At 42.6% G+C, this 14,879-nt stretch overlaps 1 protein-coding gene across 1 annotated transcript in view; it reads left to right on the forward strand.

The window, feature by feature from the left end:
* LOC135362175 (alpha-mannosidase 2-like) overlaps positions 1-14,879 on the forward strand; it is a 165,070-nt gene that overhangs the window by 147,181 nt on the left and 3,010 nt on the right. The window contains exons 21-22 of the mRNA XM_064575597.1: positions 3,074-3,268; positions 13,410-13,520. Of these exons, the coding sequence (XP_064431667.1) occupies positions 3,074-3,268; positions 13,410-13,520 (306 nt within the window). The remainder of the gene's footprint in view (positions 1-3,073; positions 3,269-13,409; positions 13,521-14,879) is intronic.

Consider the following 14,879-nt stretch of genomic DNA (forward strand, 5'->3'; position numbering starts at 1 on the left):
AGGATTGCCACCCCAGCTTTCTTTTGGTGTCCGTTAGCATGGTAAATGGTTTTCCACCCCCTCACTTTCAATCTGGGGGTGTCTTTGGTTCTAAAATGAGTCTCTTGCAGACAGCATATCGATGGATCTTGTTTTTTAATCCAGTCTGTTAGCCTGTGTCTTTTGATTGGGGCATTTAGCCCATTTACATTCAAGGTAACTATTGAAAGATAGGAATTTAGTGCCATTGTATTGCCTGTAAGGTGACTGTTACCGTATATTGTCTGTGTTCCTTTCTGGTCTATGTTGCTTTTAGGGTCTCTCTTTGTTTAGAGGACCCCTTTCAAGATTTCCTGTAGGGCTGGTTTTGTGTTTGCAAATTCCTTTAGTTTTTGTTTGTCCTGGAAGCTTTTTATCTCTCCTTCAATTTTCAATGACAGCCTAGCTGGATAGAGTATTCTTGGCTGCATATTTTTCTCATTTAGTGCTCTGAATATATCCTGCCAGTCCTTTCTGGCCTGCCAGGTCTCTGTGGATAGGTCTGTTGCCAATCTAATGTTTCTACCATTGTAGGTTACATATCTCTTCTCCCGAGCTGCTTTCAGGATTTTCTCTTTGTCTCTGAGACTCGTAAGTTTTACTATTAGATGTCGGGGAGTTGACGTATTTTTATTGATTTTGAGAGGGGTTCTCTGTGCTTCCTGGATTTTCATGCCTGTTTCTTTCCCCAAATTAGGGAAGTTCTCTGCTATAATTTGCTCCATTATACCTTCTGCCCCTCTCTCTCTTTCTTCTTCTTCTGGGATCCCAATTATTCTAATGTTGTTTCGTCTTATGGTATCGCTTATCTCTCGAATTCTGCCCTCGTGATCCAGTAGTTGTTTATCTCTCTTTTTCTCAGCTTCTTTATTTTCCAGCATTTCATCTTCTATATTACTGATTCTCTCTTCTGCCTCATTTATTCTAGCAGTTAGCACCCCCATTTTTTATTGCACCTCATTAATATCCTTTTTGATTTCTACTTGGTTGGATTTTAGCTCTTTTACTTCTCCAGAAAGAGTTTCTCTAATAACTTCCATATTTTTTTCAAGCCCAGCTAGTATCTTTAAAGTGATGATTCTGAACTCTAGATCTGACATCGTACTAATGTCCGTATTGAGTAGGTCCCTGGCAGTCGGTACTGCCTCTTGTTCTTTTTGTTGAGGTGATTTTTTCCGTCTCGTCATTTTGTGCAGAGGAGGATAGATTAATGAGAGAACAAAATGCTAGCAGAGTAACCACGTCCCCAGAAAATATACTCTAAACAAATCAGAAAAGACCTGAAGCAGTGGGATAAGAAGGGGAAAGAGAGAAAAAAGAAAAAGAAAAAAAAAGAAAAAGATAAAGATAAAAACAAAAACAAACAAAAAAAAACAACAACAACAAAAGAAAAACCAGAATGTGATCAAATATGATCTATATGGTATATAGATCAGTGCCACACACTAGATTTGGGGTGTGTTTTGGTCTTTTAGAAGAACGTGTCTCCCAAAATTTTAAAGAAAGAAAAACATATATGTACAAAAATAAGGGTTGATATGATGAAGGGATGGAAAATGACTGTAAAAATGGAAATTATAAAAAAATTTATAAAAGGAATTGATAAGAAGTTGTTTGAAAAAAGAAAGAGGATTTAAAAAAAGAAAAAAGAAAAAGAAAAAAAAAAGGAGAGGATGTGATCAGGCAGGGGAATAGAAAACACCATATACTAGAGATTTAGGGTATATTTTAATCTGTTAGAAGAAACTATCTCAAAATTTTAAAGAGAGAACAACTTATATATATAAGCCAAAAATATGGGTAACTACTATGAAGGGATAGAATATGACTCTAAAAATGAAAAATAAAAATGTTTTTTTTAAAAAAAGGGATTGATAAGATGTTGTTTGAAAAAGGGAAAAAGAAAAATTCAAAAAGAAATAAAAAGACAAAAAGACAGTTAAAAAAAAATTAACTTTAAAAGACTAAGGAATCATGGTAAAAAAGCCGTGAATTCTATGTGCAGTAGTCCCCTAGCGCTGGAGTTCTGCCGTTCTCATTGATCGGTAAACTTGGTCTTGCCTGGCTGTTCTCGCTGATCTTCTGGGGAGGGGCCTGTTGCCGTGGTTTCCAAATGTCTCTGCTGGAGGCGGAATTGCTCCGCCCTTGCCCCCTCCCGGCTAAGTAATCTGCTCGGGTTTGCTCTCTGGGGCTTTTGTTCCCTGTGAGCTTTCCGCACAGCTTTGGAGGCGGAGAGTGAAGATGGCGGCCTCCCAATCTCCGCCCCAGAGGAGCCGAGAACTCGGGCCCACTCCTCAGTGAGCCCCCAGAGAAAAGCCATCAGTCACTCCCGTCTCCCCGGTCTCCGGCCGCACTCCGTGCTCAACCGGCCTGTGACCGCGCGTTTCTATCTCTGGCACCCGACCCGGTCTGGAGTCTCCAAACCCAGCAGATCCCTGCGGTGCACTCCCGCGCGGCTCCTCCCGGGGGAGGAAGGTGAGTCTCCCCGGATCTGCCGCTTGTTGGGTCCCTGCCGGAGGAGCAGGGGCCCGACTGGGCCGCGGATCACGGTTTATGGCCACCCCGAGCTGAGAGCCCGCGCCTGGGCTCCGCCTCTGCCGCCGGCTTCCCTGCTCCGATCCCTGGGAGCTCTGCCACACTCGGGCACCCCCGGTCTTTCTGTGACCCCGAGGGTCCTGAGACCACACTGTCCCGGAGGGTTCCACCCCCCGCTTAGCCACCAGAGTGACGTCCCTCGGCGGAGCACTTTTAAAAGTTCCGATTTTGTGCTCCGCGGCTCTATCACTTGCCAGAAGCGGCCGACGGAGGCCCCTCCCCCGCCGTCTATCTTTCCGAATATCGCCTCGGATTCACTTCTCCGCACGTCCTACCTTCGAGAAAGTGGTCGCTTTTCTGTTCAGAGAGTTGTTGCTCTTCTTTTCTTTGATCTCCTGTTGGGTTTGTAGGTGTTCAGAATGGTTTGATCCCTATCCAGCTGAATTCCTGAGAGGAGACAAAATCCAGGTCTCCTACTCCTCCGCCATCTTGCTCCGCCCCCCCTGTTTTTTCTTGATAGGAAGAAGAAAAGAAGTCAGTCAGTTATCCTTCTCTCGTTAGCCACATAACTTCCTCTTTCCTGAATCATCCTGTCTTTACAATGACAGAAAAGATCCCCGTGCCCACCCTTCAGCTGCTAGGTGAATTCTCTCCGTTACTGTCATCTTTGCCTTGTGACATTCATCTCGTTAATCTGAGGACAATACAGTCAAAGGTATATCCCAAAATGTATCTATAAAGAATTACTTTTTTGTGATGTATTTGATATAAGGGGATGAGAAGCAGAAAGAACTGCAGCTGACCCTTGAACAGCATGAGCTGGAATTGCACTGGTCCACTTACACAGATTGTTTCCCATAAACACACTACAGGACTGAAAATGTATTTTCTCTTCCTTATGATTTTCTTAACATCATCTTTTCTCTAGCTTCTTTTATTATAAGAATACAGTGTAACATACATATAACATACAAAATGTGTGCTGATCAACTGTTCATGTTATCAGTAAGGCTTCCAACCAAGAGTAGGCTATTAGTCGTTATGTTTTGGGAGAGTCAGAGTCATGCGGATTTTTGACTCGGGGGAGGGGGATCATCGCCCCTAACCCCTTGCACAGCTCAAGGGTCAACTGTACTGTGGGTTTTACTGCGCCTCAAGGAGCCGTTAAGAGGACTTGGCCTTTAGGCAAAATCATTCTACCTTTCATTTGACTGTTGCTGTGTAGTTTAGAGCATATCCCACTACTAATTTATGTTATTCCCGGAAAAGTTCTATGTGGTGAGAAGGTCAGGGTATATTATCTTTGTACAGATAAGAAAGCAAAAACTGGCCCTGGGGTCACATTATAGTAGGTGGGAGAACAGGCCATAAGATCAGCTCTTCTGGCATTTTCCATTCATTTCTCCTTGTTAGCCAGTGTTTCTTGAGGAGTTAGAGAATTAAGAAGCATAGCATTTAATTATTTCTGTATCAGAGGCCTTGTACATTCATGTCTTTCTCTTGAAAATCACTGCAACTCAGATGTTTGCATTGAGAAACCCAACTATTTAGAGACATCCAAAGATATACTAGAGGAAGAGAGGGGAAGGTTTTATTAGATTTGGAATTTTAATTCAGTTAGACTGCTTTTGTTTACATGTATGCCTACTTTTAAAGTCAGAGATTGCATTTGAAAAGAATAAAAATTAGACATTTGACATCATTTTTATCTTTTGTAGAGCTGTTTTGTGATATTGTGAATTGACATATGTGTAGCTACAAATAGTCTTAAGTGCTTAGGGATTCTGCAGGGAATATAATAAATGGTCTGAGTATGAAAAGAAGAGAATGCTCATGTAGAAGACCACATAAGAAGAGAAAAATGTTTCGTTTAAGCACAAAGAACTAAAGCAAACCGAGTAAAGTAAGGATAAATGCCTGCAAATTTGGACATATAGGGCTTTTAAAACTGTATGACCAAGAGAAGGAACTTAGGCCTATGTAGGAATATCCATGAGGCTTATGATAATGAATACAGGTGAACACAGGAGGCCTGCACATATCTGCATGTGTCAAAAGCCTTGTTTGATCATGCGAACAAACCAGGATTTATTTCATGCCTACTACGTGCCAGTTATAGCTAAAGGCACTAGGGATACTGTCATGAGCAAACCAGACAATCACCCCTGCGTTTCTGAAGCATGGATTCTGGTGGGAGGAGAAAAATAAGAAAAAATAAGAGAAACATATAATGTGTTAGATGGTGATAAGTGTTAGGGAAAATAGGGAAGGATGGTTCTGGAAGATGATGCGAGTTTGCATAGTGTGGTTGGAAGAGGACCTTGCAGAAAGGGTGTTAATGGAGTAAAAATCTGAAGGAGGTTAGAGAGTAAGTGACTCATGCAGATTTCTGGGGGTAGAGTGGTCCAGGAAGAGTTACAAGCAAGTAGAAAGGCCTAAACGTGGGTGCCGTGGTGAGAATAGAAGCTCCATGTGAGCTGGTCTTTTCTTTGATTCCTTGCTGCATCCTGTTGCCTAGAAGAATGGTTGCACATAGAAGGGGCTCAGCAACAATTTGCTGATTGAGCGAATCTCATGAGCTCTGTTTCTAGGATTCTGCTAGTCTTTTGTGGGTCAACTTTTTGACTCATGGAAAGAACACACCAGCGATGGATAGCCTCCCTGAGCTTTTCCTCTCATTAATTCATAAGCCAAAGGGAATGAGGGGATGGGGGGGGTGGTACTAAAGACTCTGAGCCTCAGGTTGCCACCTCTGGGCATGATGGTAGAGGACATTAGCAACCTAAGGATCTGAAGGCTTCTGGGGCACATGGCGGCCACTGTTCCTTAGCCTCGTTTCTAGATGACTCTTTCCCATGATTGTTTTCTGGAAGCAGATCCAGTTGTCTGGAGTCAATGAATGTTGCTATTCAGTTGGTTCACACTCTGAAGAATTCGGCTCCGTGTGGTCTGGTCTCCACTCACTATGTCCGCTTGGCTTCCCCTTGTTCCTCACACCCTTCAACAGGTGGCCCACCTCCACTTCCTGATGGCTGGCCGAGTGCCGACTCAGCTGCCCGTTATAAAATGGGGCTGATATCAGATCTGCCTGCTGCGGGTCTGTTGTGAGCAACACATAAACTAATGCTTGTGAAAGCCCTTTGGAAACAGAAGTGCTTTATAAACATACGTTGTCCTGATGGTGCTTATGGTACTTGCCGGCTCAGGTGCAAACTAGGGTTTTAGCAGAGGAAATAGAAAGCAATTTAACAATTTGACCAGGAAGAATAAAGGCTGAAATATTATGTGTAACCATAACTAGCACACTGGCACATGATCAGAAGTCGGTATTATTGGGGGCTGTTTTACTTTATCCTATCAATCAGTGCCAGTTCCTGTGTTAGTCTTTGACTCTTAGCACATATTTCTAACAGTTGGTTAAAAGCTCACCGGTAATCCAAGGGGATTGATTTGTCCATTCAAAATCACTTCTTTAAAGAATTGCATTCTGTCCCTTAACCTCTGATAATAGGAAAATAATCATTGAAAGAAGCTGACGTAGGTATTGAATCAAAGAAAGCTCGGTACTTAAAAAGGTGTCAAGTGTAATTTCATGGTTACACTAAAAGAAGACAAAAATCACTTGGAAGAAATCCAGAAACCAGACCTCAGCATTTTGGATTGTATCCCTATTTCTGTGTGCTGGCAGCTCCAAACATATAATAATGAATTGTTCCTCTGGAGGTTGCAAAGCATTTTTCCCATTGAAGTAGTGTGAACATAGCTCTTAGCTTCCAAGCCAGACCAGGGTCTCCACTGGCCTGTATGTAAGTAAGCATTTTCCTAACTACCACCTCCCACAAGAAACATGTCTGAGAACCACCTTCACACGATGGAGGCATGTCTTTGTTTCTGCCGCACCTCCTCGTCGGCAGCGGGATGGAGGAGGCCCCTGCTTGCCCAGCTCCCGGGTCACCGTCTGATGGTTCCTCAAGTTCTAAACGTCACATGGGCAGCCTGACTCCTCAGGGAGAAAGGGGTTATGGACTCGAGCAACAGTGAGAGAGGCAAGGTAGGGTTGGAGGTGTTGCTAACCCATCAAGGTGCTGCAGCATTTCCAGCTACCAGTCCTCAGAGTCCTATGTGTCCAGATCACACCAGGGAGATTTTGAAATAGAGAAGACTTACAAATTTCCCCATCTCTGAGATTCTGATTCCCTAGGTCTGGGGTGGGGCAACTTAGGAATCAGTAATTTTCAAAAACTCTCATGATTCTAGAAATTACTGTTATCTCCATTGACTAAGTTGGGAAAGTAAAAGTTAGAAATTAAATGACTAAGATAAAATTACACAGTGGTACATGGCAGAATTAGGGCCCACATGCAGGTTTTCTGAATCTGGGTGCTGTACAGGGCCTCAGAGGGTGGCGTTTGACTTCTTAAGAGTTACTAAATCTGTTCCTCAGAGTCCAGTTTTTCAGGAATTATTCTGTATTGGTAGATGAGTTTATGGTTTTATATAAGCATATGTTGCTCTTATTTTATATGTTTTTGGAAAAAACTGATTGCATGTCATCTAGTTGCAGTCAGAGGACGATGGGAGCAGGCATCTCTTAAACCCTGCCTCGCAGCACCGCCGGGTGTGCCAGTGAAGTCCCGTCTAGCAGTGAACTGTCAGCCTTCTCCTCCTGGAGGCTCGGCCCCCCTCTCTTCTCTTTACCATCTCCTTTTCTTGTACTGTCAGAAGCTTGAGATATTAAAAAGAAGATTCTGTAAAGGCTTGAAAGCTGGGGAACAGGGGCACCAGTGAAGTGGTCGGGAACAGGAAAACCATGCCATCCTCAGGAAAGGGTATTGATTAGGGGGGAAGGGAGTCTTGGTAGAGAGGATGCTGGGAGAATCTCACAGGGGCATGGATCATCGGTCGGGGTTCTGTAGGCTGGAGAGATAGCTTCAGCCTGGAATGCAGACATTCCAGGGACCAGAAGGAATTTGATTAAGCCATTTAATTAAAGGCTTCATGGAGCCATGTTGCCTTGATGTTTTGCACAATGATACGTTGTTCAACCTTTTTCTTTCCCCCAGATTATTTCCACCTCTTTTATGTTCAGATGTATTTTTATTTAATTCATTTATAGATATGTATCTTTATATCTGTATCTACTTCTCTCTCTGTGTATTACATTTAGCTCTATCTCTGACATTTTATTCTGATTTCTTGCAAATAGTTAAATATTATCATTTCAACATCACCACTTACTGAATAAGATTTTCTCTCTCCACTTGTTTACACACCCCCTTTTCTTATAAGAGGCAGTTTAAGGTTTTTACTTCATTTTGCCTTTCTTAGAAGAATTGATCGGTGCTTTATTAATCTCCCTGGCTTCTGGAAAGGTGAAAATTGTGGAGAAAATTTCCTCGTTGTACAGCCCTTCACCTTCTCTGTTCTTTCTGTCATCTTATCTTGTTGATCGAAACAGGATAACTGTTATTGGACATTTTAATGAATGCCCTGGAAAATGAATTCCTACTGGTTACTTCCTGTCTCAGGACTTAAAATGCAGTGTGCAGTTTTCCCACCTTTCCAGTTGCCAGAATACAGGGAAAGATGGATGTCAGTCGGCATTTTCAAGGAATCTGGGCAGGTTGGAGAAATTTCTCCACCAGCTGTTTAGCCATGCCTTAATTTGTATGGACCTTAGACATTCTTTGAGGAGGATAGAGACACATTTCTCTTAGGGAATCTAGTCGAAGTTATGGCTTCTCTCTTCCACAGAAAAAAAGGGTGCACACATAACGTTGACTACAGTTTCCAGGAGTGTGCTTATCTGTGAAGCTCACCTTATTAATGAGCAAGTCAGATTTCTTTTGGTGTGAGATGGGACGGCCACAGCTCTCTCTTCTGGGTTCTCACCCATGTCGATGGAGGGACACTTGCCTGCTGCTCTGCTTATGGGACACTGCCGTGTGCATATATGATTTTCAGAATGGCTTTAAATCCCGTTTAAAATGGGGCGGGTGGGTGGAAATGACAGTGTCCATGCCTTCCTTTCTCAACTAATGTATGTTCTGATAAGTCGTGGTTTTAGGCTGCTGGAACCTTGGATTAAATACTCCCTTTTTCTAAGCTCAGATCAGAGAGTGAGCTCCTTCGGGTTATAGCCTTTTCTTCTGTTACATTAAAAGTGATCTTTCTCTTTCCCCTCCTAGCGGGTGTCCTTGAGCGCCAGTCCATAGCTAGCGTGAAGGCAGGGGGGCGAAGCTGGTAGAGCACTTTGGAGTCCCGCTGCCTTTGTTTGAGCACATCACCTGTGCTTACCGGCCAGTTTGCTTAGCACACAGCCCCTCATTCTCCCATTTGCCTCATTCGCAACGTGGCCATGATAACAGGACACACCTCAGAGGTGTCCTAGGGATCAAATGAGTTAATGTTTGTAGAGCACTTAGAACAGTATCTGGCACGTACTAAGCACTGAGTGCGTGACGAATGAAGGTTGTCAACAGTGAGAGTTCAGTCATGAGCAGTGGTGATTGTTGCTAAAAATGAAATAAAATGTAGGCACTTTTTTTTTAATAAATTGGAGGTTGAATTTTATTCCCAAAGTAAATCTCGATGTCACCTTGACTTGTATTCCGTATATATTTTTTGAAAAGTTAATAAGATACCTAAAATTGTGTGCCGGGCATTATGCTGAGTGTTTTCTTTGTAAAGAGAGCCTTATTTAGCTCTCCCAGCAGTACTGTGAAGGTAGGCAATATTGTGCCCCCCTGTTACAGAAGAGGAAACTAGCTGACCTAAAGATGGTAGGTAGCTTTCCCAGGTCATGCAGCCAGTAAATGGTGTGCTGAGAGGCGCACCCCAGCATGTTGACTCCAGATCCCCGCCCAGAACCTTCTACTCCTCTTGTATGGAAACAAAGGGGAGTGAGAGTGCTGAAAATGTTAGGTAATGCTCTGCCTGTTTTTCTCTTGACCACTCAGTTATGATGGGACACCCTCAGAAGGATCCACCATCTGTGGGAAAGGTCATGAAGGACTAATGTAGGGTCGGTCAGTGATCATTGCTAGTTGACTATGAGAAGGCATGCTTCATGATTGCGATGCTCATGTGCACTTAAATATAATAATACAAACTTGTATACCACCTCCACTGTTTCAAAGGCTGTTATGAGATGAATTGAGTTCTTCCGTGAGAAGTATTCTGTACAGGGTCCCACACACGGCAAGTGCTCAAAAAGTGTTAGCTGCGATTACTGTTACTGTCATTGTGGTTGGGACTTGATCCTCAGAGGGGCGCTTCACGAGTCTCCCGAGTTTTCTGAGTTCTGAGAGGTTAAATGACGTATCTGCAGACACAGGACTGGTTCGTGTGTTTTGCCCCCAGTCCAGCTTCTTCTAGCCTTGATGGCGTCGTGCTGCCAGCCGCACCATCTTCCGTGCCCCCCCACCCCACCCCGTTGCCAGAGAAACCTCCCGGGCCCTGCTTAGCCTCAGAGCTGCAGGTTGCTTTATCCCCTGGAAGTAAGTTCTGGGGTGGATTCTCCAAGTGACTTCGGAACACCCAGGCCTTCCCGAGGGGATTCAGTCTCAAATGTGATCTGAGCTGTAAACAGATACCTTCACAAAAAAGATGCTGTTCACTCGAGGAGAGTAAACAGACTCTGAAAGACCTGTTTTTATATTCATTAATGTGAAAGACCATTAATGTGTAACCATGAAATTACACTTGAAAGAAGCTGCATATTCAAGTTAAATTCACAGTTTCCCTACTTTGAAAAACAGTTTTCTTGGAAATAAAATGACGAGACAGACTTTGAAACTGAAAAACTGCTGCTTTGCCTCAGGTATTTTTGCTTGAAAACTGATACTTTCATGAATATTTAATTTTTAAAAACTTGGACAAGATGATTGCTATTTCAGTTGGTGTTCTGGTCCTTACGAAAGTGATGCAGTTTGGGTTTTTAGAGAAAGTGTAACATTTTTCCATCAGTGAAAATTACTCTTTATGACTTCAATTTCTACTTTTGCATTGTTTAAATCTCTTGTAAAACTAATGGCAAAATTCCAAATATGCTTCCTTTTGCTTTTTTTTTTATTATCACCTCCAGTCTGGTAAAGGCCTCACACATTCATTATTTCAAGAGCAGATGTGTTGCAGGAATTTTCACAAAGCCTGCTGTCTGGTGGTTTTGTAAGGATGGTTTAGTGAGTTAAAATGGCTAAATGCTTCAGGTTATAATGATAAGTGCTTTTAAAAGAGCCTCATCAATAGACCATGTAAATAGTGAATCTGAATTGGGACTTAGTCATGATTTTGTTATGTTATGATTTTGATGCATAATTGTTGACATACAGTTTGGAGGGTCTCTGATTCCTCAGCTACAGAGTTATAATGTCACTAAAGAAAATTTGTGAATAAAAAATTAAGTGAGCTATTGGGAAAATAATCACCAGTACTTATCTGATAGATTACAATGACAGAAAGAATAATGGCTAAAATGTACCAAGGGCTTCCTCTGCTGCAGACACTGGGCTGAGTCTCTGTTACACAATTGAATTTCATCTCCATTTTATGCTACAGGAGAAACCAGGTTTTGCTAAAAGCATCTAGGAAATTGCAGAGCTAGGATCTAGATGTCGAGCTGCCTGACTCCCAGCCCAGGTTCTGATCCATTTTCTGTAGCTTCTACACCAACACATTCTGTCCTATAAGCTAAGCCACCATACCTCGTATTTTCAATGTCTTACTAGACGCCATGACTCCATGAAGAGGGGAAACCTGCATTAGGTCCATTTTATAGGCAAAGAAACTGATGCTTAGGTGATCAGTAACTATTCCAAGCCTATACACTTAGCACACGAGAGACTTGTCCTTGTCCTTCTGGAGACCCTATGTATGTCATAAATGAAGGATTTTTTTTTTTTTTTTTTTTTTTTTTTTTTTTGCTGTGCTCTTTTCATGCTCTTTTGGGACTGTGTGAAACACCTTGAAATTTTATTTTTTTATTTTTTTTATTTTTTTTTAAGATTTTATTTATTTATTTGAGAGAGAGAGAATGAGAGACAGAGAGCACGAGAGGGAAGAGGGCAGAGGGGGAAGCAGACCCCCTGCCGAGCAGGGAGCCTGATGCGGGACTCGATCCCGGACTCCAGGATCATGACCTGAGCCGAAGGCAGTCGCTTAACCAACTGAGCCACCCAGGCGCCCCACCTTGAAATTTTATTAGAAAACATTGTCATATGATTTAAACTTGCTATGTGTATCATGTTGGTCCTGTGATGACTCAGAATTCCTTAAATGACTTTTTCCTCTCCCTTCAAACAAAATCTTAGCAGTACCACTGCAGAATACCAGTGTGAAATATCATAAAGCAGGTTATTCCAGCCAAGAATCCGAGGTGAGGCCAGCTTTAAATTGTTGAGGCACATTAAAGTCAAATCAGTGGTGAGAATGCTGACAGCTCCTCCTCAGAAAAGATGTCTCTGTGGCACATTTAAAAATCATATCCCCCAGTGAAGATGATTAAGAACTTGGACATATTCGTATCTGTGGCCACAGAGGAGAAAAAGGGATCATTTTCATCACAGGTCAGTGCTGAGCACACTGAACTCCTTTCAATAGCTGTCCCTTTCTTAATTCGTCCAAGGATTCTTAATTTATTTTGCTTATTATCAGAAGCGTCTCCCCCCTTGAGGAAACATAAAATTTATTAAGAGAATTGTAACTTAAAATATTCAGAGCACTCCTGGCATCTTTATTTAAATGGATGCAAGAAATTTTACTGCAAGAAAGTATATATTGATCCCTGTAGCTTACTTGTCATGTTTAGTATTTTTCTCTTTGCACAAGAAGAATAGCTTCTGTAATGTGAATTTAAATGATACATCAAGCTAATAAATGTGGTTGGCCTAGCAAGTGATAAGCATAACTAACTCAATTTAAATGTCTTTTATATAAAAATAATGAACCAGTGCATTAAAGATTAAAAATGTTAATGCAATTAGCAAAAATTAGCATTCAATAAAGAAGTGTGTTTCAGTTTTGAGATGGATGATACATCATTCAATGACCAGATAAGGACTAAATTCAGGTACACTTTATTCAGCTGGCGTGTATGTTAAAAACCAAATAAATAAAAATTAAATGCTTTATTTGCCCCTTTGCAATGACGTGGGTGGAACTAGAGGGTATTATGCTAAGCGAAATAAGTCAGTCAGAGAAAGACAATTATCATATATAATCTCACTCGTATGTGGAATTTAAGAAACAAAACAGGATCATAGGGGAAGGGAGGAAAAAGTAAAACAAGACAAAACCAGAGAGGGAGACAAACCATAAGAGACTCTTAATCATAGGGAACAAACTGAGGGTTGCTGGAGGGGAGGGGTTACAGGAATGGGGTAACTGGGTGATAGACATTTAGGAGGGCACGTGATGTAATGAGCACTGGGTATTATATAAGACTGATGAATCACTGACCTCTACCTAGACATGAAACCAGTAATACATTATATGTTAAGTAATTGAATTTAAATTAAAAAAAAGTAAATGCTTTATTTGAAGAAACTTTGATAAAACAGTATGTGGCATGTAGACAAAAGGACACGCAGGTCCTTGGGGACTGTGCCAGAAACCAGGGCATGAGGTGACTTAAAACATATTGTCACCTGCCTCCTTGTGGGGGAGGTAGAGGGGATGTAGCAGGTGTGACAGTGAACGTGGGACTGGAGGGGAAATGAATTTTCCTGGCTTCACTGCTAAATAAAGTGAGCATTTTTGGTTTGGGGACGCTGACTTTAAAACAGTGGAGTATACAGTGGTGTCGCTATTTGTCTTAATGTCGCTGTGGCGTCTTGTCACTCTATGCTCATCTGCAGGTGGATGGCAAGCATTCCGATGAGGCAGCCTTGATCCTCCACAGGAAGGGGTTTGACTGCCGCTTCTCGAGCAGAGACACGGGGCTGCTTTGTTCCACAACCCAGGGAAAGGTGAGCTGAAAAGTGGTTTTTGCTTGTTGATTTCATGTGCTTTGAAATCCTTGCTTTCTGCTAATCATTCTGACAATAAGATAACGTTTCATTGCCTCTTCGTGGACTCATTCCCCTCAGCTGCTGTAATTTAGCTCAAGTCTCTCCATCTTCAGAAAGCACTTTCTCAACCTTCGATCTCTTCTCCTTGTCAGCATCAAAATGCACGTCTGGAACATGGGCACGTGTAGGGGCAACATTCTCCTCCATTCCTAGGCCTTCCGTTGCCAGCCGACAAAACATCCTCTCCCCACCCCCCATCCCCCAATATTCCCTCCTCTCTCACACATGCTCATGTAGGATCTAGGTCCATGAAGTCTCAGAGGGGCAAAAGCAGGTTTTATAATAACTAAAGGTGGGGTGGGGTGGGGTAGGGAAGTGGTGACACTGGCCAGTCGGGGAGTTTCACCACGGCCCCGAAGCAACCTTACTTAGCTCCAGTCAGTTGTTGTCCCAGGGGAAATGAGGGTCTAGATCTCCTGATCAAGACAGATTTGCGTAGGAGTCCTCACTGTGCCAGCCAAACAGGTCTTCAGGCTGACCTGCCGGCTGCCCAGTTTTTCTGTCTCCTTTGAGCTGGTCTTTCTGATAGTTCCCTCAGGCTCTCCTTGGAAGGAAATGAACCTCCAGCCTTCTGCCTCTGGCTCTGAGCAGGTTGTGCTCAGAGAAGACAGCTGGATGGCACACAGGCAGGTCTGCCCCACGGGGCAGCTCAGCTGACCCAGCTCTTCTCCAAAACCTCACAGATAACCTGTAGATCAGACTTAAGAGATTCATTTCCAACCCTACCAACTAGAATGTGCATAGGGTCTGAAAAGGAGAGAAAAGACAATATGGTAGGGGGTCAAAATCCACTTAGGCAGATAAGCTTCTTCATTTCTCGTATCATGCCCTCCGTGGAATTGGTGCGAAGAAAGCACTGATGGTTTGGGGTTTGTTTTTCATGATATTTACGCTTTACCTTATTACTGATGATGTGAGTGTACTTGGTTGTAAGCATTTGTATATAGACATTAAGGCGTCAAGTTTTAAGGGGATTATATGGTCCAGAGAGACATGGGATGAGGGTAGTACTTTCTCAGCAACCCCCCAACCCTGAAAATGGGACTCACTGACATGAGGAGCCTGTGTCCTTTCTCTCAGCTCTTTGGGAACAAGAAGAACGACAACTGTTAGGTGTAAATGTTGGGTGTAAGAGGATACGGATGTTTTTAAAGCTTGCTGGCTCATAGATGTGTTTTCTTTTATTGAAAAAGTGGCCCCTGCACGTGATAAGTTCTCAAGAAATTCAGAAGAAGAATGTAGAGTGAGCTGTCCTCT

This window comes from Mirounga angustirostris, unplaced genomic scaffold, assembly GCF_029215605.1.
Source record: "Mirounga angustirostris isolate CCGP_5_RB_7025 unplaced genomic scaffold, mMirAng1.0.hap1 SCAF_12, whole genome shotgun sequence".
In the NCBI taxonomy this organism is placed as follows: Eukaryota; Metazoa; Chordata; class Mammalia; order Carnivora; family Phocidae; genus Mirounga; species Mirounga angustirostris.